The sequence below is a fragment of the Mchenga conophoros genome, linkage group LG22 (genome assembly GCF_057382185.1).
Source record: "Mchenga conophoros isolate Kocher_MC1m ecotype Shallow Benthic linkage group LG22, M_conophoros_male_GT1.1, whole genome shotgun sequence".
NCBI classification, from domain to species: Eukaryota; Metazoa; Chordata; class Actinopteri; order Cichliformes; family Cichlidae; genus Mchenga; species Mchenga conophoros.
The window spans coordinates 21,676,227-21,696,840 of record NC_140546.1 but is presented as its reverse complement, the minus strand read 5'-3'; the positions used below and the strand labels follow the sequence as shown (position 1 = coordinate 21,696,840).

The 20,614-nt window shown below is 42.2% G+C and overlaps 3 protein-coding genes across 5 annotated transcripts; 2 read left to right on the top strand and 1 right to left on the bottom strand.

The window, feature by feature from the left end:
• The first annotated feature begins 301 nt into the window (after nt 1-301).
• klhl7 (kelch-like family member 7) lies at nt 302-7,439 on the top strand. Of its 2 annotated transcripts, XM_085261460.1 has the most exons (13): nt 302-758; nt 887-989; nt 1,515-1,608; nt 1,706-1,830; nt 1,911-2,086; nt 2,182-2,356; nt 3,411-3,553; nt 3,819-4,059; nt 4,283-4,484; nt 4,576-4,673; nt 4,792-4,975; nt 5,373-5,546; nt 6,590-7,439. In XM_085261460.1, the coding sequence occupies exons 1-12, from the start codon at nt 630-632 to the stop codon at nt 5,536-5,538; spliced, it is 1,836 nt and encodes a 611-aa protein (XP_085117586.1). In that variant the 5' UTR covers nt 302-629; the 3' UTR covers nt 5,539-5,546; nt 6,590-7,439. The 2 variants fall into 2 exon arrangements, with proteins under 2 accessions (XP_085117586.1, XP_085117585.1); XM_085261459.1 differs by having other exon boundaries at nt 5,373-7,439.
• aste1b (asteroid structure-specific endonuclease 1b) lies at nt 6,947-12,091 on the bottom strand. Of its 2 annotated transcripts, none has more exons than XM_085261457.1 (7): nt 11,773-12,091; nt 10,872-11,134; nt 10,161-10,427; nt 9,042-10,045; nt 8,714-8,945; nt 8,393-8,585; nt 6,947-8,089 (listed from the first exon to the last, which is right to left on the bottom strand). In XM_085261457.1, the coding sequence occupies exons 2-7, from the start codon at nt 11,107-11,109 to the stop codon at nt 7,747-7,749; spliced, it is 2,277 nt and encodes a 758-aa protein (XP_085117583.1). In that variant the 5' UTR covers nt 11,110-11,134; nt 11,773-12,091; the 3' UTR covers nt 6,947-7,746. The 2 variants fall into 2 exon arrangements, with proteins under 2 accessions (XP_085117583.1, XP_085117582.1); XM_085261456.1 differs by lacking the exon at nt 11,773-12,091 and adding an exon at nt 11,414-11,672.
• On the top strand, nt 11,670-19,980 carry smarcc1b (SWI/SNF related BAF chromatin remodeling complex subunit C1b). Its single transcript, XM_085261455.1, has 28 exons — nt 11,670-11,922; nt 12,221-12,340; nt 12,639-12,724; nt 12,817-12,898; nt 12,988-13,080; nt 13,199-13,268; nt 13,362-13,431; nt 13,502-13,577; nt 13,893-14,018; nt 14,321-14,403; nt 14,492-14,598; nt 14,699-14,758; nt 14,898-14,926; nt 15,042-15,157; nt 15,245-15,316; nt 15,400-15,513; nt 15,799-15,952; nt 16,057-16,167; nt 17,290-17,349; nt 17,486-17,744; nt 17,879-17,950; nt 18,040-18,086; nt 18,172-18,274; nt 18,370-18,512; nt 18,851-18,985; nt 19,159-19,291; nt 19,466-19,552; nt 19,640-19,980. Exons 1-28 carry the CDS (start codon nt 11,755-11,757, stop codon nt 19,705-19,707), a joined length of 2,844 nt encoding a protein of 947 aa, XP_085117581.1. The 5' UTR covers nt 11,670-11,754; the 3' UTR covers nt 19,708-19,980.
• The last annotated feature ends 634 nt before the right edge of the window (nt 19,981-20,614 follow it).

Genomic DNA, 20,614 nt, shown 5'->3' with positions numbered 1-20,614 from the left:
CCACCTATTCTGGAGACACCGATGACTGTAAGAAACAGCCTTTTCTACAGTCACTCGGAGACACTGACATATTATTCATCCAGGTGAAATTAGCTGTATCCCAACTGTACTATAGAGCTATAGAGAAACTTTTATGTTTTATTCACACCTGCTGTTTATGAAAACCAAAGGGAACTGCTGGGCTTATTTCACAACTCTTCTTGGTCTCAGAGTTGTAATACAATTTATGTCCAGGCTACAGGGGGCAGCATTACGACATTCTGTGCAGACCACAGAAGAAGGCGAAAAAGACGGAAAAAGAAGAAGCAGAAGAAGAGCATCACAACAACCAGAAAAAAATTGAGTTCTAGCTACACGAATGAACAATTAAGCTAACACGTTGTGCTTATTTGTTTTGTTTTTTAACCCCTGGCAGACAAATTAATTTATCCATATGTAGAAGCCGCCGTGAAGTTGTCGGCCTTTAAATTCATACATTCACAACAAGCTGCTGTCGGGGTTTGCAGGCAAACTGCCTGTAGCTAAGCGACAACAAAGAGACTACAGCTGTACGCTGTAGTCATACTGTTAGCGTTGGTGCCAAAATCCTTCATTTTTTCCTTCGTTTTCCGTCAAGTAGTCAGACTGACATGACGGGGATGGCTTCTCCAGAGAAGGCGTCAAGCTCAAAAAAGAAGGGCGAGAGAAAGTGTGCCACCAAAGAGGAGTACAGGCAACTGTCCAGCATCATGGGAGTCATGAACAATTTGAGAAAACAGGTGTGAGTGTGTGTGCGGGAGAGAGAGAGGGAACACGAACCAAAAGTACCAGGCTGAATATCTTTAAGAGGGCTTTACATTAGGCATTTCCTCTGTTCTGACACCTGATTACTGCGTGTGATTTGCAGGGTACTCTCTGTGATGTGACCCTGGTGGTTCAGGGAAAGCACTTCCCAGCCCACCGAGTGGTGCTTGCTGCTGCCAGCCACTTCTTTAGCCTCATGTTCACCAGTAAGTCTGACAAACACAAATCAAGACCAATGGCGGCATATTGGGGGAGCAAGAGTGTGATTTCTTATTATATTTTAGAAGGTAGTAGATGCAGATGTATGTTGCATAAATAATGAGAATTGTGGATTCCTGTTTTTGGCTTTTAAAAGTTGAATGAGCAAAAGGAAAGAAATTTAAATGTAAAAGTATATGCCAGGCGAGCATGTACTGCATCTCCACACCCCAAAGGCTGTGTCCTCACTGCAGAAAAACTGAATATTTTACTTAGTGTCATCTGCCCACTCCTAATCTAATAAAGGCAAACATAGGAATTAGTCTATTTAAGTAATTACATTGATTGTGTGTTTCTCAATAAAGATGGCACAAAACCTGAAAGTTTATAACCACCCCTATAACGATTACTATGTATTTTTATGCATAATCTATTTATTACTGCTTCCCATCTTGACACACCGACAGTGATGTTGTCATATAGTGCTAGTACACTTGTTATATTTGTGTTTGTTATATTTTCTTCACTTCTAGCCAGAATGATGGAGTCAATGTCCCACGAGGTGGAGCTCAGGAGTGCTGAGCCTGAGATTATTGAGCTGCTGATTGAATTTATCTACACTGCAAGGTAAGAATTGTGTATCAAATTAATTATTACAGATAAAAAAAACAGAAGCATTTTTATTGAGAGAGGCATGTTTGTTTTTTGTTTGTGTGTGTGTCAGAATCTCCGTGAACAGCAGTAATGTCCAGTCACTGCTGGATGCAGCCAATCAGTATCAGATTGAACCTGTGAAGAGGATGTGTGTGGAATTCCTTAAAGGACAGATTGATGCAACAAACTGCCTAGGTGATTGCACAAATACAAATACAGACCTTCCATTTGTGTTACACATGATATTTACTTACTCTTGTTCTGTTCTCCTGTAGGCATTTCAGCCCTTGCAGACTGCATGGACTGTCCAGAGCTGAAGGTGGCTGCAGATGATTTTTTTCAGATTCACTTCACTGAAGTCTATAAATTGGATGAATTTCTGCAACTGGATGTTGCGCAGCTCACACATCTGCTGCACCAGGACAAACTCACCGTCCGTGCTGAGGCCCAGGTACGCGTGTATACATCCTTTAAATATATTTGTGCCAAAGAAGACGTCTGTCACCAAAAATTTGTTAACATGTTCTTCTGTTGCGTTGTGCTCAGATTTATGATGCTGCAGTGCGCTGGCTGAAGTATGATGTGTGTAACAGAAAGCAGTACATGGTGGAGGTGTTGGGGTGTGTTCGCTTTCCACTGGTTTCCAAAACATTCCTCTCCAAGACTGTCCAGGCCGAGCCCCTCATCCAGGACAATCCACAGTGCCTCAAGATGGTCATCGGTGAGCAGGAAGAGTCAAAAACACGTGCACGCATGTACAAATTCTACATTTCAAGTGAACAAAATGAGCAGACAAAGTTACCGGTAACTGTCTCGTTCATGTCGATGGACAAAAAAAGCACAAGCAGTTCACACTGGCAAAAAAAAGGTTTTAAGGATGTTTTATAAATGCATTAAAGGAGTAATATCTCATTTATATGTAAGTATTTAGACTTCTCGTGCGGCACCCTTGGGTCCAGTCTACTTGGAATTATCCTAGAGCCCTTGCTTTTGGAAGTTTCTCAAATTTTTCTCAGCAGAATTGTTCAGAAGGTTAGTTGCTCAGTGACTTCTTTCCCCAAAACACTGCACTTACTGTATCTGGTGCTTTTTGGTGAACTCCCTGCAGGCCTACTCTTGAGGTCTTAGCCACCTGTTTAACTAAGACGCTCTGTTTCACATTACTCAGGAAGCCTGTTAGTTATTCCAAATTTCTTCAATTTAAGCATGGCTGAGGCTGCTTTTAGTGCTTTAAAAATATTTGTAATCCATCCCCAGATCTATACTTTGGCACAGTCCTGTCTCACAGGTCTGCGGAAAGTTCAACTCAACTTCACCTCTTTGTTTTCAGACGGGTGTGAGTCTTTAGTAATTGTGTCCAGTCCAATTATTATATTGGTTGTAGAGGGACGAGTTAAACTGTATAAACCACTAACAGGTAGATTGCACCAGAGCTCATAATACGGGATCTGAATACTTCGGTAAATGGGAAATTTCGTAACTCTTTCCTTTTACTTTGTCATTGTGGATTATTGCATTTTGATTAATTGTGGAAAATAAATTCACTCCAATTTTATCCAAGTCTAACACCCTCTAAAACAAAATGTGAAATACTTGAAAGACTTGCCCTGGAGTCGTAGAAGTGCTGAATCTTAATCTAAATGATCTACATTCGACATTATTATGATAGCAAAAGATAGATGTATAACATATATTGGGTATTTCATTACCTCAAAGGGCTGCTCGCTTTACTTGAGCACGCACACAAAACAAAATAACCAGTGCTTTTCTCCAAGGTGGGATGCGTTACCACTTGCTCTCCCTGGAAGACCGTGAAGACCTGGGAGAGAGCAGTCGGCCACGACGCAAGAAGCACGACTACCGCATTGCTCTGTTTGGCGGCTCACAGCCTCAGTCCTGCCGCTACTTTAACCCGAAGGTACCGGGCTGCAAATGCTAATGAGTTATAGTCACAGGGGCAATCACACCAAAGAACAATTAAAGGGAGTGCAGATATGTGCTCTTGAGTATTACAGTATAATTAATAAGCTAAAGATAAGATTGTTTGTTTTTGTTTTTTTTAAGGTTTTAATTTTACAGGCACCTAATCTGTTCTTTGGTTCACAAAACACTCTATGAGACTTGAGTTTAGTCAGGTCTGTTGAAATCATATTTGGGAATGTTTACAATGGTTTTCCATACAGGACTCTAGCTGGACTGACATCCGCTGCCCCTTTGAAAAGCGCCGTGACGCCACAGCTATCTTCTGGGACAATGTGGTTTACATTTTGGGTGGCTCACAGCTCTTTCCCATCAAGCGTATGGACTGCTACAACGTCCTGAAGGACAGCTGGTACTCCAAGCTGGGTCCACCCACACCTCGCGACAGTCTGGCTGCCTGCGCTGCCCAGGGAAAGATCTATACATCTGGGGGATCAGAAGTAGGTAAGCATGAAGTGAGGGGAGAAAAGATTTAAAAATGAGAGACTCTGGGATCTTGTGCAACTACCCAAAGAGATGCAGACATGTGATGGGGAAAGTAAGCTGGTTTGTGCTACTATTATTACATTCTCTAAAAAAGTAGGAACATTTAAATAGTAAAGATGTCTTGTTAAAGCATAGATAATGATTTCTTCACGGTTGACCGACCACCAACATGTGCCTACAGGCAGCTCAGCCCTGGACCTTTTCGAATGCTACGACACCAGGACAGAGTCATGGCAGATTAAAACAAGTATGCTGATGGCGCGCTGCAGCCATGGATCCGTGGAGGCCAACGGGCTCATTTATGTTTGTGGAGGAACGGTGGGGAACAATGTCTCTGGCAGAGTGCTCAACAACTGTGAGGTCTACGACCCCAACACGCAACAGTGAGTCAACAAACATTTAACATACAACGCTTCTTAATGTGCCCATTTAAAGTGCCATTGGCCTGTTCCACTCAATTTTTGCCTTTCACAGATGGAGGGAGTTATGTGGGATGAGAGAGGCCAGGAAGAACCACGGACTGGTGGTTGTAAACAACAGGATATATGCTGTTGGAGGGCAGGGAGCAATAGGTAATTCATCGTCCCCCCAGATTTTTATACCGCCCATCCACTCCCCGTCATTTTTTTCCTACCTTCAGTGGCCCTAATATGCAATCATATGCACAACTGTCTGTGTGTGTGTTTCTAGGTGGACTGGACTCGGTTGAATACTATGATATTGCAACTAACGAGTGGCGTGGCGCTTCACCTATGCCGTGGCGAGGTGTAACTGTGAAGTGTGCGGCAGTTGGTGATATCATCTATGTGCTGGCAGGATTCCAAGGAGTGGGACGCCTTGGACACGCCCTGGAATACCACACTGATACTGACAGGTTGGGTTATTAACTGAATACTACCCAAATAATACAATTTGATTGATACTGCTGAAGAGTCTTTATCAGTAGTATGTGAACACCGCATGACCACCTTCTTCATTGACATTTTCATTAAATTTTCAGGTCTGGCTATTTCATTCATTAATTCCTTAGTTGTTTTTGGTGGTTACTGTAGCTGGGTATATATTGCTAATAGGTGTAATAGCGTATTAGCTAATAATCATACTAGTAAAAAAATACTCATAAACATGCTGTCAAACCATTTGAGTTGCATTTCTTCACAAAACATTGTTCAATTCAGTCACCTGGGCAACGCAGGCTGTAAATCTATACAGTTAAGTAGTAACTTGTTTAAACGCTGAATCGAAATATTCTGATTTTCTTCTTCGCTCAGGTGGGTGACTTGCAACAAGGTGCGAGCGTTTCCCGTCACAAGCTGCCTGATTTGTGTGGTCGACACCTGCGGAGTCAACGAAGACGAAGACATGGACCTCATAGACTCTCAGCCACATGCTGCAGCCACTGCCGCATCATCTTCCTCAGCCTCATCATCCTCATAGCAGTAGAGGTAGTTTAAGCGTACTCGTATATTGAGTTGTGATGCTTGTCGACAGTTCTGACAGCCAGTCAACTGATTTCTGTGGGCTTGTTTTTCAGAAAGGAGCTCATAGTAAGGGTTAGGCTGTAAAGTGGTTATGTTCTTTAACCAGTGAAGTAGGCAGTTTCCTTTTGGCTACTCCAAAATTTTATGTCCTAATTCTTTGGGCTGGACACTAGTTTCATCTATCCATTCTCTGGATAGGTAGTAGGATTTAAAATTTGGGATTTAGATATTCATCTGAAGGCCTGTTAAAAAGCCTGCCAACAACTCTACTGCTGTCACACTGTTGACCTGTCTCTACCTACTGCTCAGTGAATGGCAGCAACATAACAATAACTCCAGTATTTTTTGAATTAGACAATCAAGATGATCAGACTGGCAGCTATAATTCAGAGGGGTTTACATTTTCATACATTGGAGCCTCTGAAAATGGCAGCCTAAGTAATTAACGTCTTTTAGTGATGCTTTTTCAGGTGTGACAGCAGCAACAAATGCTAGTTACCGTAAATGGCAGATGGCAGAAACTTTACTCCTAAAGTTTCTGCCATCTCTCTGATAGGTGTATTTTGGTGTTTCTGGATACTTCACTAGTATGAACATCTCTTTGGGCCTCATTATGTAAAAACAGTGAAGAGTTATAAAATACAAATGTTGAGACTTTGAATCAACTTTAGATATAATGACTGTGTCACATGTCATGAAATTGAAATGGAACAGGGCTCATCTAGTGATGAAACTAGATGATCGCCAATTGTCCAATTACTTTTTGAACCTCTAAAAAAATGGGGGACTGCGCAAAAAAAAAAAAAAAATGCAATACCAAAACAGTTAATGCAAACTTTTTGTTAAACCCCCTGAATTAAACCTGAAGGCTTGAGCCTCAGTCACATCTTGATTATTTGATTTATGTGGTGGTAGTGGTGTGCAGGAGCAAAAGTACATAAATTGTTTCTTTATCCAACAAATTATGGACCTAACTGTAATTTTAAACACTTTTCTTTCTTTTTCAGTGCTCAGAAAATAGCATTTGAGGGACATGTGCAAATTTTCAAGGGCCAGCGGGAAGTTTTCCCAAATTCATCGAAAAAAAAAGTTCTTATGCTTTTTAATGTTTTTCTTAGTTTATGTGGTTTACTCTGTTTGCTTATCTTTTTATCACTTCTGTAGTTTGTCTGCTTACAGGAAGGTCCTGTCAATTCAAACCCAGGACCTTCTTGCTGTGAGGGGACAGTGCTAGCCATTGAACTGCTGTGTGAGCATTTCATATTGTATATTCACATGTCATTTTCTTGTTACGATGTAACTTTTTTGCTGTTTGAATTTAATGTGTGTAAATCAGTTTGTGAAAGAAAAACCAGTCAAATATTGGCTGGGTTTATATTTTATTTTATTTGGTTTGGTCCTTATACAAAACACTGTAAAATTAGATTTTTTTATAGGCTGTAAAATATTCTGTGTCAAAGTGTAGATACAGCATCTGTAAGTACTTAACTCTTGGCTGTGTGCTGATTTAACACTAGTGTAGCATCTTACTGTTCAGTAGCTTTGTGTTGTGCCTTTAAAGAGAAAGCGTTAACATTTTATTCTTAGCTATAAGCAGTTACAATTAAAACACATAGCTCAATGTGATGGTTTACAAAACACGTTTCCATTCCTTTTCAAATACAAATATGATTAAAAATATAAGAGCACCAAGTTAGTGAAACATAAGGCAGCTGCAATGAAATGAAGAAAATGTAAGATTTTATAAAATGCTCCAGACTTTTTCATTAGCTGCCATACAACTTTCTGCTCATGTTACTGACAACTGTTTAAATGTTGTGCTCGAATATGTAAATAAAACTGGGAAGCTGAAAACAAGTGCATTCATTAGAGTAAGATTACTTTGATAAAAGCTCATGATGCATAATGATGCTAAAATTGTGTAATTTGTGGAAAAACTGATGTTCTGATATGAACGTATGTCTTTACAGACATTACTCAAGATGGCAATGCACAATTAAACATTATGACTAGAGGAAGTTAAATTAGTGCAACATACACAGTGGTAAACATTAAGAGCTGTCATTTTTCCCTGAGCAACTGTTGTAGACCACTGACTGGCCTTCCTTAATTTGGCCCCCGAGCAAGTGTTTTTTATCCATCTGTTAATTTTTCTGTCTCCCTATCAATAATCCTCATCGTCATCATCAGACTCTTCCTCGCTCATAAGGAGAGCAAACCGGTTGTTTATCTCATTAGCATCTCTCCCCCCTCCCTGAGCTCCTCTTCCTCTTCCACCTCTCCCTCTTCTTCCTCTTCCTCTTCCTCTCCCTCCCTGCCCTCTGCCTCTCCCCCTCCTTCCTGATTCTGAGGATGAGTGAGTGGCTTTGGAACTGCAGTTCCTCATAGCATTCAGCAGGGAGGAGTAGAGCTGCGCAGACAAAGATCCCCCAGGCAGCAGAGACTCAGCATTTCGGCCTCCTTTCAGATACCTGACGAGGCCGTGCACCAGCGTACCACTGAACAACCTGAGAGACAGAGGGAGTGAGAACAAGGCAACAAAGATGCAAAAATGTACTCTAAAAAAATACTCTTTACCATCGTGGTATAACTGTGGACAGATATCACATATAATTATTATCATCCCATTTGTGTAAGCTTAGCAGAAAAACCCCAAACTCACTTCAAATGTAATTAAAGCTTTCTACATGTAAATCTAGAGATAATTCTCTTTTTCCTTGCCAGCTCCTGTTTGTTGGTTGCACCTCTAGTTCTAATGCATACAGAGTACCATTTTCTTTTACTGTATGTCCCTGACATACAGTACTTACCATGAGAGATGAGGTTCTGGCAGCGGCAGCAGCAGTAGCTGATTTAGACAAAGTGCACTCCAAAGGCAGGCCTGCCATTGGCTGAAACTGTGAGCCATTCCAATATCTACTCCCCGTCTCTCACCTGGTCTCACACGTTGTCGATCCAGCCCTGCACACACTTTATGTTCCAGAGCCCAGTTTGGCTGCGGGACTGCAGTGTTGAAAGCAAATACAAGCTTTTAGGTAATGGCAAGAAAAATGAAAGGTTGGCATGTTACTAAGGCATATTAGTCTTTTTAACCATGTCGAAGAAACCAGGAGGGATACAATCCAACTAACCAGTGTGTTGATAGTGGATAGCTCCAAGCTGTGTGTTCAAGAAGACCTCTCCATAAACCATGCCTAGGACCAAAGCTTGCACCTGGGGCTGTGAGGGTGTCGGTGTGGCCTCTCGAAACCAGAATCCTGTCACAGCTACAGGCAGCTGCAGGTGGAAAGGAACGGAAACTAAGGCTGACTGGTTCACGCCCAAAACTTGTAACAGGGCACCAAGTCGGACTGCTGCAGGAGCCTGGAACAAAAATATTGAAAAATACAATCAGATCATGTGGAAAACTTCTAACTCCAGACAAATGCAAAACAAATACTGATTCTGAAAAATGTTTACCTGACCAAGTCCAGCCAGGTGTACATGGTTTCTGAGTGGGACTGCCTCCACTTCCATCTTCTTCAAGTTCAGGTCCAAGCGATCATACTCTTCCACAGAAATGGGAGCGCCCTGAGCCTGGACTGTTGATGACCCAGCTGCTTGTTCCTTGCTGAATGCTGCATTTATGCTCTGACCCCTACCTCCACACCCCCTTCCTCCTCGCCCTCTCCCACCTCTCATTCCCTGTCTGTTTTCTTGCATCCTCATATCTTGTATTTCACCTCCTGGCCCCTTCATTGACTGTGTACCACCAACTCTTCCTTCAGTTACATTATCTTGAGATCTGTGCAGTAATATCCCATATACAGCCTGCCGAATGGCTCTAGAACTACAGTGGCTGCTAGCTAGTTTACTGTTCTCCACCTGCGGGATGAGAAGGACCCTGCGCATCACCAAAGCATCAAGCACCAAGGGAGGAAGCCGACCCTGAAGTGCTGCTGTCGACAGGCACTCCGGCAGCTGTGCCGGCCCAGAGGTCTGCCCTCCCTGAAATGCCTTACCTCCAGAAAACCAGCGGGCCACAGAGCTCGGAGCCTTGATATGGTACTCCTGCATACATGCCAGCAGCCTGGATGCGAGACCACCCTTCTGCCCTCTTTTGCCCTTACAAGCTTCCTCCCCCATTAGGCTGCTCACTTCTTCTAAGGCCTCAGTCACAGTTTTAAAAGAGGACAGCCAAAGAAGGAGGCCTTCAATACGAGAAGGGGGTGATCTACCTTTACCCCTGCCGCCACCTCTCCTTAACAGACTTGCATCTAACAGAGAAAGAAGGGTTTCAGTATCTTTTGGAGTTCCGTAGTCATTTCCAGTCAGAACAGCACATAAAGGGAGCAACTCGGGGTTCATGCCCCCGAACATGCGACACAGGCCTGCAGTGGTGTAGCAGCGAGCTAAGATGTAGCGTTGCGAGGCTTTACCGTTAAGGTTGGTCCATTGGAAAAAACGGAATGGCAGATAACCTCCTAAGATCAGAAAACAATTGAGATAGATACCACATGAGAAAATACATACTGCAAAATACTGTTACCACCAAAGAGCTATTTTGCATCTGTGTTAAAGTCCAGAGACTATCCACACCTGGAAGGTCAAAGATATAAAAGTCACTGTCATTTGTCAGCACTGGGCATTTCCACTCTTGTGCCAAGCACGCAATCTCCCAGTCAGCCTCAGCTGGACACTGGATGAGCGGGACTCCACTCTGGATGAGGACCTGAATGAAGACGTCTCTTGTAAGAATGGGGAGAACAGAGCCATTGCGGCCGTGAGAGAGGTTGTCTGCCTCTTTTATCTTGGACTGCAGGCGCTGGCGTAGAGTATCAAACTTCTTGTTACTGGGGTCCATCCCTAATAATAATAAAAAGATAGGAAAACAGATGTTTGCAGGTGTTATAGCATTATTTAATGTGAAAAGTGGTTTTTGCTTTAGGTTTGTGCAGATTAAAGATATAAGCAACAAAAGCATTCATGAAAAGGTAAAGGATAAAAAAATCTAATATAGTTCAATGATATAATGATTTAATAAGCAGACCTATTTGTTATTACAATGAAAAGCAATATAAAGATGACTGAAGTTAAGATGTCCTATTGAAATTAAGGGGAATGTTTACTAAATGAGGTGAGTACTTAAATTGAAGATATTAGATGATGTTGTACCCAAATACAGAGAACTTTAAAAAAAAAAGAAAAAGAATAAAAAGAAATAATGTAAGCTGTCCCCTTTTTTAAATGTCTAGAAAAGTACATACTTGAAACATCCTAACTTGACGGCCTTGTATAAAGCATCTTTACCTCCATCCAGAACCACATATGGCTGGATGTTACAGGTTGCCAGTGCAGTGAGGAACTGGGCGAGCAGGGAAGCAAAGGCATCGTAGTCCCCTCCGTGTAGCTGATCCAATCCGTGGCTAAAGTACAGGCGGAAATAAAGACTGCAGCCATCGATAACGAGCCGACTGTCCCTAAACTTCACATCTTGTAGGAAGTGTCTGTTCCCCTCTACAAAGGTCGTCAGACCATGGACACCCATTACATCTCAGGGCGTGGACGAGTTCCTAGAGTGAGATGATGTATAAGATAATGGTACTCACGATGGTTAAAATGCACGAAAGACAGTTTCTGTGCAATCGTGCAATAAACGGAAGGTAACTGCCAGAAAATGACAGGAGTCACAGTTCGCTCCAATGTGAAGTAAGAGACACAGAGACTGTCGGCTGGAAAATTAAGACTCATCGGAAGTTATTGCAACATAAAACTATGAGTAACTGACGACAAATGACATCCAGAATCAGCCGTATTTAGTAGAGCAGTAAATGTTTACGAGTTTTACTAACCAATGACACTTTCTTCTCTTTACTTGCTCGAGTGTTTTTCTGTCTTGCGCAGTTCCGTCCTTGTACTTCAAAATAAAGTTCCCGGCTAGTAACAAACGTGTGTATTCCTCTGTAAACACGATAATATCTAATTTTCCTCTATATAAAAAATCAGCAAAGAACACGCGCAAATAAAGCCACAACACTGAATAATGACAGTTAAATTTTAATTAATTTGAAAAGCCTTACGCTAAATTGCGTTTGCGTTCTCGCGAGGGAACACGAGAACGCAAACGCTAGCGAGGGCGCTAGCCAGTTTTGTTCTCACGTTTGAAAAATAATTACGTTTTATTACGATCACAATGTCCGGAGGAACAAACCTCGGGATTCCCGGGACAAGCCAAGCCACCCCCGGTGCATTTGCACACCGAAAAAAAGACAGCAGCCCGTCCGCTAGGTTTTGGGAGAGTCCGGATACTTTAGCCCAGCTGGAAGTGGTGAGACAGTGGATCGGGAAGCACTACAAAAAGGTAGTTAGCCGACCAGGAAGCTAAGCAAGATGCTAGCCGCTCCCCCTCCCTGTTAGCAAGCCCAGTGGGTTACAGCGTAAACATACGGTTACGTGTTCACACTGGCTGTCTAGATATAGAGAAATTAAGTCAGCGGACCCTGCACAAAAGGAAAGATATACAAACGTGAAGTGCAAATCTAGCGCAGTCGTATCACATGTAAATACAGCCCTAAGCTTGTGTATATAATAGAGTATTGAGTGGCACGATAAATAAAAATTCTACTCCTATCTAATTTCAAACCCTCTCTATTTGTTAGTATGTTCTGGCGGATGCCCCATCTTGCCAGGTCCTGGCTGCAGTCACCCTGCAGCTTCTCCAGTTCCAAGAGGATGCATTTGGCCGACAAGCTACCAGCCCTGCACTCACCAAGCTGCCTGTGAGTCTATCTCTCACTGTCTATCTAATTGTCGTCACAAGTGACTTTAAAATGCCTGATAGAATTGGCTTGTAAGTCGCTGTAAGTGCCTCACTTTGTAGTGTACTTTCACTATTAAAGTAGTAGTAGACTGATTATTGATTGATGAGTTTAAAACTGTGGAAGCAAATGCTTGCCTCTAAGTATGCGTGACACTTAATAGTGAAGAGGATTAAAAACAACAACAACACCCAAATAATGAAAGTTGTTCATGTCCATGACCCAAACCCACAAGAAAATCTTGTTGATTTCTCTACAGGCACAGTGCTTCCTTGACTTGCGACCAGGTGATGGACTCTGCCACATTCTTGGCACAGCTTACAAGTTCAAGTTTGATCAGGGCTGGTGGGTAGTTTCCTAATATGATCCCTAACAGATCTCATTTGCTTCCACCTGTGTCCTTAATATCTCTTTGTTCTCTACCTATTTTCACACAGGCGAAGGTTTGACTTACAGAATCCATCAAGGACTGAGAGGAACGTGGAGATGTTTGGTACAATTGAAAAAGCACTGATCCAGGTGAAAACTGCAAATCTCAATACACACAACTGCACACACATACACACCAAGGACTGTTCCTTCACGAACTTGAATATTTGTCACAACAGAACAACTGCATGTCATTGCCTGTCGTATATCTGGACCCTACACTGGATCAGGATCTGGTCGGCAGACTAACTGGCATCATCACCAAACATCAGGTAAAGTACTGCAAATAAGTAGAAGATTATTTGTAGCTCAGAGTGAGACTAAATGTATGTAGCTCTGATACAGTAGTTGGATTTCAGTGCTACTGATTCACAGTTTGTCCCCCTGCAGGGTACTGTTACAGAGGACAGAACGCTTGCCAGTCATCACATATACCCCTGCCCTCCCTCGACAGAGGAAGGTTAGTTAAAGTTTGTATGTGTATATGTGTTTGCTGATGTTATGATGCCTACCACTTAGCTTAAATACATTTTGTATACACATCTGTTTTTAGATGAATGGATGCGTCCTGTCATGCGGAAAGACAAGCATGTCTTGGTACACTGGGGCATGCACCCTGACAGGTAAAGCAAGCACAAACACACACACAACACTTGACCAGCATGAAGTGACAACGTCTCTTGTCTCTTACAGTTATGATAGTTGGCTGTCATCGAGTGATGTTGAGGGAGAGGTTGAAGAGCTGCCACATCCAGAAAGGCCCTGGAGGGTTAGTGTGGCACCACATACATCACGCTGTCAGGAGTTAGTTACTGCTGCAGTTACTGAGTGATGTTTGTCTTCAGTTTTCTTTGTCAGACAGAATGTGATTGTCAGCGGGGACATTAAGGAACCACGCGTACTATAAATAATAGATGATTTTATATAATGTCTAAAAAATTTACAGAAATTTTACAGCTGACTGAATCCTATTCATTTAGCATGCTCTGTATTCCTTTCTTACACTTGATGAGATACCGAAGTATGCATCACTCATTAATATTCAATTTGTGTGGGTGTGTGTGTGTGCGTGCGTGTTCTCCAGGTCCATGCTGGTTGGATTCTGGACACGGATGTTTTCAACGAATGGATGAATGAGGAAGACTACTGTGTGGACGAAAGGAATGTGCCAGTCATCCTCCGGCAGCGTATTCACCTCCAAGACGACCAGGTTTGTGTGAAGTAGTAAAAAATGGCACTGGTCTGTAGGCTTAGGAAGGAGTTCCCCTGTTATTAATGCATGCTTACGTTTTAACAGTTTAATCAACTGCAAAAAGCAGGTGTGATCCTGTTGTGTGATTCTTTTGTTCTCAGAATTGTAAGCAGACACGCTTCTTTTCCCATTTCAGACAATTCTCCTACAGATGAAAAACAGCTGTCAGACACAAAGTTGCAAATCCTGCTCTTTTGTTTCAAAATAGTCTCTATTCCATTTTTAGTTTTTCTCCATCTGCCTTTAACTTTTTGTTACAGGATCCAAAGTCTACACCCTCCAAAAAGAGAAGGCGCTCCCCGTCCCCTCCCTCCTCTGAAGGCAGGAAGAAAGGAAAGAAAGGGTAAGACATAGGTGTTTCTTTTAATACGGGGCTGTGCTTTTGGGTTGTCACAAAAGGTATCACTGTTGATTTGTGTGCTCACACACAGGAGAAGGCGTGGACAACAGGACGAGGAGCCAGAAGAGGACCTGACCAAAGACATGGAAGACCCGATTCCTGTGCCTAACATGGAGGAGGTCATACTACCCAAGAATGGTGAAACTCTTGAAGACAGTGTCCAAAACTCATTAAAAATGTGTACATTTCCTCTAAAGTGTTTAAATGTGTTTAATATTTTCTTATCCGATCTATGTAGTCAACCTTAAGAAGGACAGTGAGAACACTCCAGTGAAAGGAGGGATCATGGCTGACCTAGGTAGGCATGCTTGTGCCATCGTAAATGCATACAGAGAAGTCTCGAAACATTAAAATAAATTTTTTTAAATATGTCATTCGTATGTTTATGTGTGATTTTTGTTTTTTTTACATCCTTGTAACCACTGTCTTTTTTTCAGATGACCAGGAGGATGATTTCCCAGGACGGGTAAATATGATGTCATTTCTCTCACTTAAAACTTTTCTAATTGTAGGAATTTTGGGTTTAGTTTCCAGATTTGCAAAAAGTAATATTTCTCTGTGTATTGCTCATCTCTATTTAGGAAGATGAGGATGGAAGAGCAGAGATCCCACGCCTATCAGAGGGAGAGGAAAACATCACAGAACAAACACATCACATAATAATACCGAGCTACACATCATGGTTCAATTACAACTGGTAAGAATATGTATTTGCATTTACCTGTATGCTGAACCTCTTAATTTTATTCAAAAGACCTAAAAGCTCCCTGTGCATCTTGTCCAGCATTCACTCGATAGAGAAACGTGCACTCCCTGAATTCTTCAATGGGAAGAACAAGTCAAAAACTCCTGAAATGTGAGTACTGCTGATGTTTAGACTTTACCGCTATTACAGATGATCGAGAAGGCCTCAGTATAGCTTTCTTTACACCTTCGCAGCTACCTGGCATATCGTAACTTCATGATCGACACATACCGGCTGAACCCCCAGGAATACCTCAGTTCAACATCCTGTAGACGCAACCTGACTGGAGACGTTTGTGCCCTCATAAGGTATAACTTTGTGCGTGTGGGTGTTTGCTGTCATGTGTGTCTGCTGCATCTGCTAAATTAGGTTTAGTGTGTAGGTGTTTATCTGTGAATGTGTTAGTAAATGAAATCTGTTAATGCTGGAAAGGAGCAGTAGGTGGTATATGTGTCGTTAATGATTCTGTAGTTAATAAGTATTTGTGTCTAAAACATGTTGAGTTTGTTAATGTATTTACATGTGTTTGAGCTATGGGGGCTGTTCCAGCTACAGCAGATTAGAATTAATATGAAACAAATGTTTGTGTCCAGGGTTCATGCATTCTTGGAGCAGTGGGGTTTGATTAACTACCAAGTGGATGCAGAGAGCAGGCCTCTCCCTATGGGACCTCCACCCACCCCTCACTTCAACGTACTCGCTGACACGCCATCTGGGCTGGCCCCCCTGCAACACAAACCGCTACAGGTTTGTCGTGATGCTGTTGCGCAAAGCTCTCAGCACAGACAAGTTTAAAACGCAGTTTTTGTCATGTGAAACATCTTCTGACAAACTCTTACTTATTTCCGCAGGTGTCAGCTTCACAGCACATGTTGTATTTCCCAGAAAAGAGCAGAGAGAAACCTTCAGACTGCCAAAACTTTGGTCTGCGTACTGACATCTATGCCAAGAAACACCCTAAGGTCTTACACTGTTAATACAAAAAGTTAAAAAAATAGTTTATAATGGTGCTTACAGTAAAGAGCAACTACAGCTCAGTACAAGTCTTGATCCAGTTTTCATTTCTTTATGTTGTGCTTCCATGGTGCCAAGTCTTGAGAAATAGTTCTCCAGACTTTCTGTCCAAAGTTCTCTTTGGAAAGTGGATACTTTTTCAACAATTTTCAGTCCAGTCCTCTTACCTGATTATTTTTAGAGCATTTTAAGGCACTTAAACCACTTGACATATGAATAATAAAAAGGCACCAAACTCATGGGATGAACCAGTGTTGTGTCTGACACAACCAGTATCTTCAGGCACTTTGTGTCTTGCAGCCTGACGCAAAAATACAGAATTTGTTCTCATTTCTTTAGTCGAATCTGTGAAAAATGCTAAAGATAACACAGCTTGACAGGCATAAAATAGTGTTTTTACACTAACAAGGTGATTCTGAAAGAGCTTTTAGCTGATGAATTGGCGTTTCAAAGCATGGTGTGCAGTGTGTCCTTAAAGAAATTGAGCAAACCGGACAAGTGGAGGCCTGATAGAGAACAGAATGAAATGCAGCAAACATCCAAAGAAGAGCTTTAAACGTCCTTCAAGAAGCCTGGAGAATTATTCTTTAAGACTACTTAAAGAAACTGCAAGAAAGCTGCCTAAGAGAGTTAATGGATTGCATTTATATAGCGCTTTTCTAGACATTCAAAGTGCTTTACAATTCCACTATTCATTCACTCTCACATTCACACACTGTTCAGGGTGTGTTAAAGAATAAAGGTGGTCATACCGAATATAAACTTCGAAGCTCATCATAATTGTACAAAGTCAGTTTTTCCATGCATGTGTACATGTTTTAATAAATCGCTGCATCCACATCCCATTTTTTCTAGCAAAGTATTAAAGTGTAGCTCAAGACTTTTGCGGAGTGTTATGAATCTTGAAGATACGTCTTAATTTGAGAGGTTTGTTTAACAGCAAGTCTCAAAATTCCTTAAAAGAGACACTCTTCCACTGTGTCTCATAGAATAGACCAGAATGTGTTTTATAACAGTGTCATACAAGCTTTATTCTTAAATTATTGTCATATTTGTGATACTTGTCTCAGACTAAAGGAGCGAGCGCAGGAAGAGAGTGGACAGAGCAGGAGACTCTTTTGCTGTTAGAGGTAAGACCAGTAACTTTATCGTCACATGCATTTTGCATTTTTTATTTATGAGATCTTTTATGTAATGAGATCTTTTACCCAAGCCCTTAAGCCTTGTTCGTCTTGGTCTCTCTATTACCACCTCTACGTTTCTCAGGCCTTAGAGGTTTACCGAGATGACTGGAACAAAGTTTCAGAGCACGTGGGCTCCAGAACGCAGGACGAATGTATCCTCCACTTCCTCCGTCTGCCGATAGAAGACCCTTACCTAGAAGACTCTTCGGCCTCTCTTGGTCCACTGGCATTTCAGCCTGTGCCTTTCAGCCAATCAGAGAACCCTGTTATGAGCACCGTGGCCTTTCTGGCATCTGTGGTGGATCCTCGTGTGGCATCAGCCGCAGCTAAGGCAGCATTGGGTAAGACTACAGAGGGAAGAAGGTTCATTTCTGTGTAATCTAAGTTTTTAAGTACCTCTGAGATAGTATATCGTATACACAATGTTTGCAAAACAGGGGAAATGTGTGTTGTGACTGTTGCTTTCTGCTTTCAGAGGAGTTTTCTAAAGTGCAGGAGGAATCGACGGAAAAAGCCTCTGAAATGTTGAACCAGCCAGAAAAGAATGGTAATACTGAAATATAGAAAGGCAAAATTGCACATTACTCTCTCACTGTGCTCTCATAATCTAACATTTCATTGCTTTGTATCTTATAGAAGCGGTAGATGCAGAAAAACTGGAGCCAAATTCTAACCTTCATCAGGTAATGTACCAGTAGGAGCTCAGAGAGTTTATTGTGTGTGCTGGTGGAGTATGCTGCTTAACTTGAGCGTGTGTTTGCATTTCAGGTTACTGTCAGGACTGACGGGCTCCAGGTGGAACCCAGCTTGCCAAAAGTGGAGGGAGTCAAAAGAGAAAATGCTGAAAATATACTTGCTGAGGAGAGAGATGGTACATCAATATGTGCGCTACAGTGAATTTGCATCGTATGTATGCATATACGCATCAGCGGCTCTAATAACGAAATTTTCTCGTGTGCGCTTCAGTAAGGGGAGATGGCGACGAGAACGCAGGCCGGCGGGAGGGGGATGGGGACGACGGGAGGAGAGTGATGGAGCTGGAGCTGGTGGAGGGCAGCGTTGCCACGGCAGCAGCAGCAGCTCTGTCCTCGGCTGCCACGAAGGCCAAGGTAAAGCCCACCCACTGGCTTAAAATCCAACCAATCGCGCATATATAAACTAAAGAAATGCTTAAGTGGAGGGTTTGGGTTTTTTTTTTTCTCCATTTATTCCACAGGTTTCCTAGCAACCAAAACAGATGTAAAATATCTTGAAGGTTACTTGAAGGAAACTCTCCCACTTTGCATATAATTGATTGGGGATATATGAAGAATATACTGTATACTTCCCAGTGTTTGTCTCCGCTTCCTGTGGTTGTTTTACCTGTGCTACATTCTTAGCTATTACAACCACTATACCAACTACTGTTGTCTTCTATCACTGGCTTTTTTTTACTCTGTATTTGAAGCATTTGGCAGCAGTAGAAGAGAGAAAGATCAAGTCGCTGGTTGCTCTGCTGGTGGAGACCCAGATGAAGAAGCTGGAGATCAAGTTGAGACACTTCGAAGAACTTGAAACCATCATGGACCGCGAGAAAGAGGCTGTGAGTGATAACGATGTCTTCTATTATACAGGGAAACTTTACTTAACTACTCCATGTCTTGTTGCTCATTTGTGAGCTATAATTCCACACTCCAGTAGATCTCTGAAAGGTTTGTGTCCACATAGAAACCAAAAACAGTATTTAATACCTGTGCATATGCGTGTCCCATGCAGTTAGAGCAGCAGCGGCAACAGCTGCTGACGGAAAGACAGACTTTCCACACTGAGCAGCTGAAGCAGGTGGAGATGAAGGTTCGCCAGCAGAGGGAGCAGCAGGGGCAGCCGGGTTACACAATGCAGCATTCAGGTCTGAACATGGACACTGAAAGCATCCTATCAGTCTATAAATATGGTTAACCCTTCAATTCTTAATATAAAACCCATAACATGATCACATTGTAAGGTGCATCCACTGTCACAGAAATCGGTTCAGTGCTGTTTGTTAGTCTGCCAATGAATTTTAATCCCTTTTCCTCCCTAGGCCAGTCCATTCCTAACCGAATGATGCCTGCAGGAGGAAATGCCCAAACGATGGCTCCTCGACACCCTGGAGCTCCAAATGGCATGTGTGAGTGTTTTCCGCTGTTGTCCTAGATTTATTATTTTATATTATTTCGGAGTGTACTGACACAAAGTTCTTCTGTCACTATCTCAGACCCACCCTCACAACCTGATGGGATAGCACCAGCTCCCACTGGTCCTCCATCATCCAGTCACAGCTGAACTAATCTGAAAACAGCACGTGCAGGTGTGAATACATCACTCGTCTTTCAATCTAAACCAAGCATCTGGAACAGCTGCTCACAATTCAACTCTGCAACGCTTCAGTAGTTTCATTTCAACACTGAAGGATTCGCAAACAGGTAGACACAGTTGATGTGTATTTGTTCAACAGTGCAGCTCATCCACTCTTTGTAAACTGTTTGTGCTCTGATGTCAGAGTTGAGAAATCTGTAGACTGAACTCTGCTCATTAAAGGTTCTTTTTTATGAAACAGTTTTGAGCTTTTATCCTCGTTCAGCTGGTTTCTTTGTGACTTTGTGCTATTTGCAGGGGTCCACCTTCCAATCCATTGGCATGTTGGTGGTACACATGTGCCAGAATATCATTTCAAATTAAATTACAGCCTGTGATTTGAGCTTTGAAATCATTATCATTATGTGTATGGCTTGTTAACGCAAACACCTAATCGTCAAGAGGATCTGCTGAAGTTTAAAGTGAATTTGGGGGGGGCGGTAGTCTTCCCACACAGCCGTCTCTAGAGTTAAAAAAAAAAAATTCCATTTAGTGGCAGTTCTCTGGGTGGAAACGCCTCATCTGCTTTGAATAATGAGGTAATAATGAAGAAAATGGCCAGACTGATTCAAGCTTACAGGAAGGATGCAGTTCAAATTACTCACTACAACAAAGTTATACAGAAGAGCGTCACTGAATACACATGTTGAATCTTGAGGCAGAGGGGCTACAGCAGCAGAAGACCACACCAGGTTCCACTCCTGCCAGACAAGAACAGGAAACTGAAGCTACAGTGTGGCAAAAAAGTATTTAGTCAAATCAAAATCAAATCAAATCACTTTTATTGTCACATCACATGTGCAGGTACATTGGTACAGCACATGTGAGTGAAATT

Excerpts from the sequence above, each read along its gene's own strand:
- smarcc1b (XM_085261455.1), top strand. The coding sequence starts at position 11,755 with ATGTCCGGAGGAACAAACCTCGGGATTCCCGGGACAAGCCAAGCCACC. Across the intron at positions 13,578-13,892 it reads ATCCAGAAAGGCCCTGGAGG|GTCCATGCTGGTTGGATTCT; the intron begins GTTAGTGTGGCA and ends CGTGTTCTCCAG. Across the intron at positions 18,986-19,158 it reads TGGACCGCGAGAAAGAGGCT|TTAGAGCAGCAGCGGCAACA; the intron begins GTGAGTGATAAC and ends TGTCCCATGCAG.
- klhl7 (XM_085261460.1), top strand. The coding sequence starts at position 630 with ATGACGGGGATGGCTTCTCCAGAGAAGGCGTCAAGCTCAAAAAAGAAG. Across the intron at positions 759-886 it reads TGAACAATTTGAGAAAACAG|GGTACTCTCTGTGATGTGAC; the intron begins GTGTGAGTGTGT and ends TGTGATTTGCAG. Across the intron at positions 4,674-4,791 it reads TGGAGGGCAGGGAGCAATAG|GTGGACTGGACTCGGTTGAA; the intron begins GTAATTCATCGT and ends GTGTGTTTCTAG.
- aste1b (XM_085261457.1), bottom strand. The coding sequence starts at position 11,109 with ATGGGTGTCCATGGTCTGACGACCTTTGTAGAGGGGAACAGACACTTC. Across the intron at positions 10,046-10,160 it reads TTATATCTTTGACCTTCCAG|GAGGTTATCTGCCATTCCGT; the intron begins GTGTGGATAGTC and ends TTCTGATCTTAG. Across the intron at positions 8,946-9,041 it reads ACCTGGCTGGACTTGGTCAG|GCTCCTGCAGCAGTCCGACT; the intron begins GTAAACATTTTT and ends TTTTTGTTCCAG.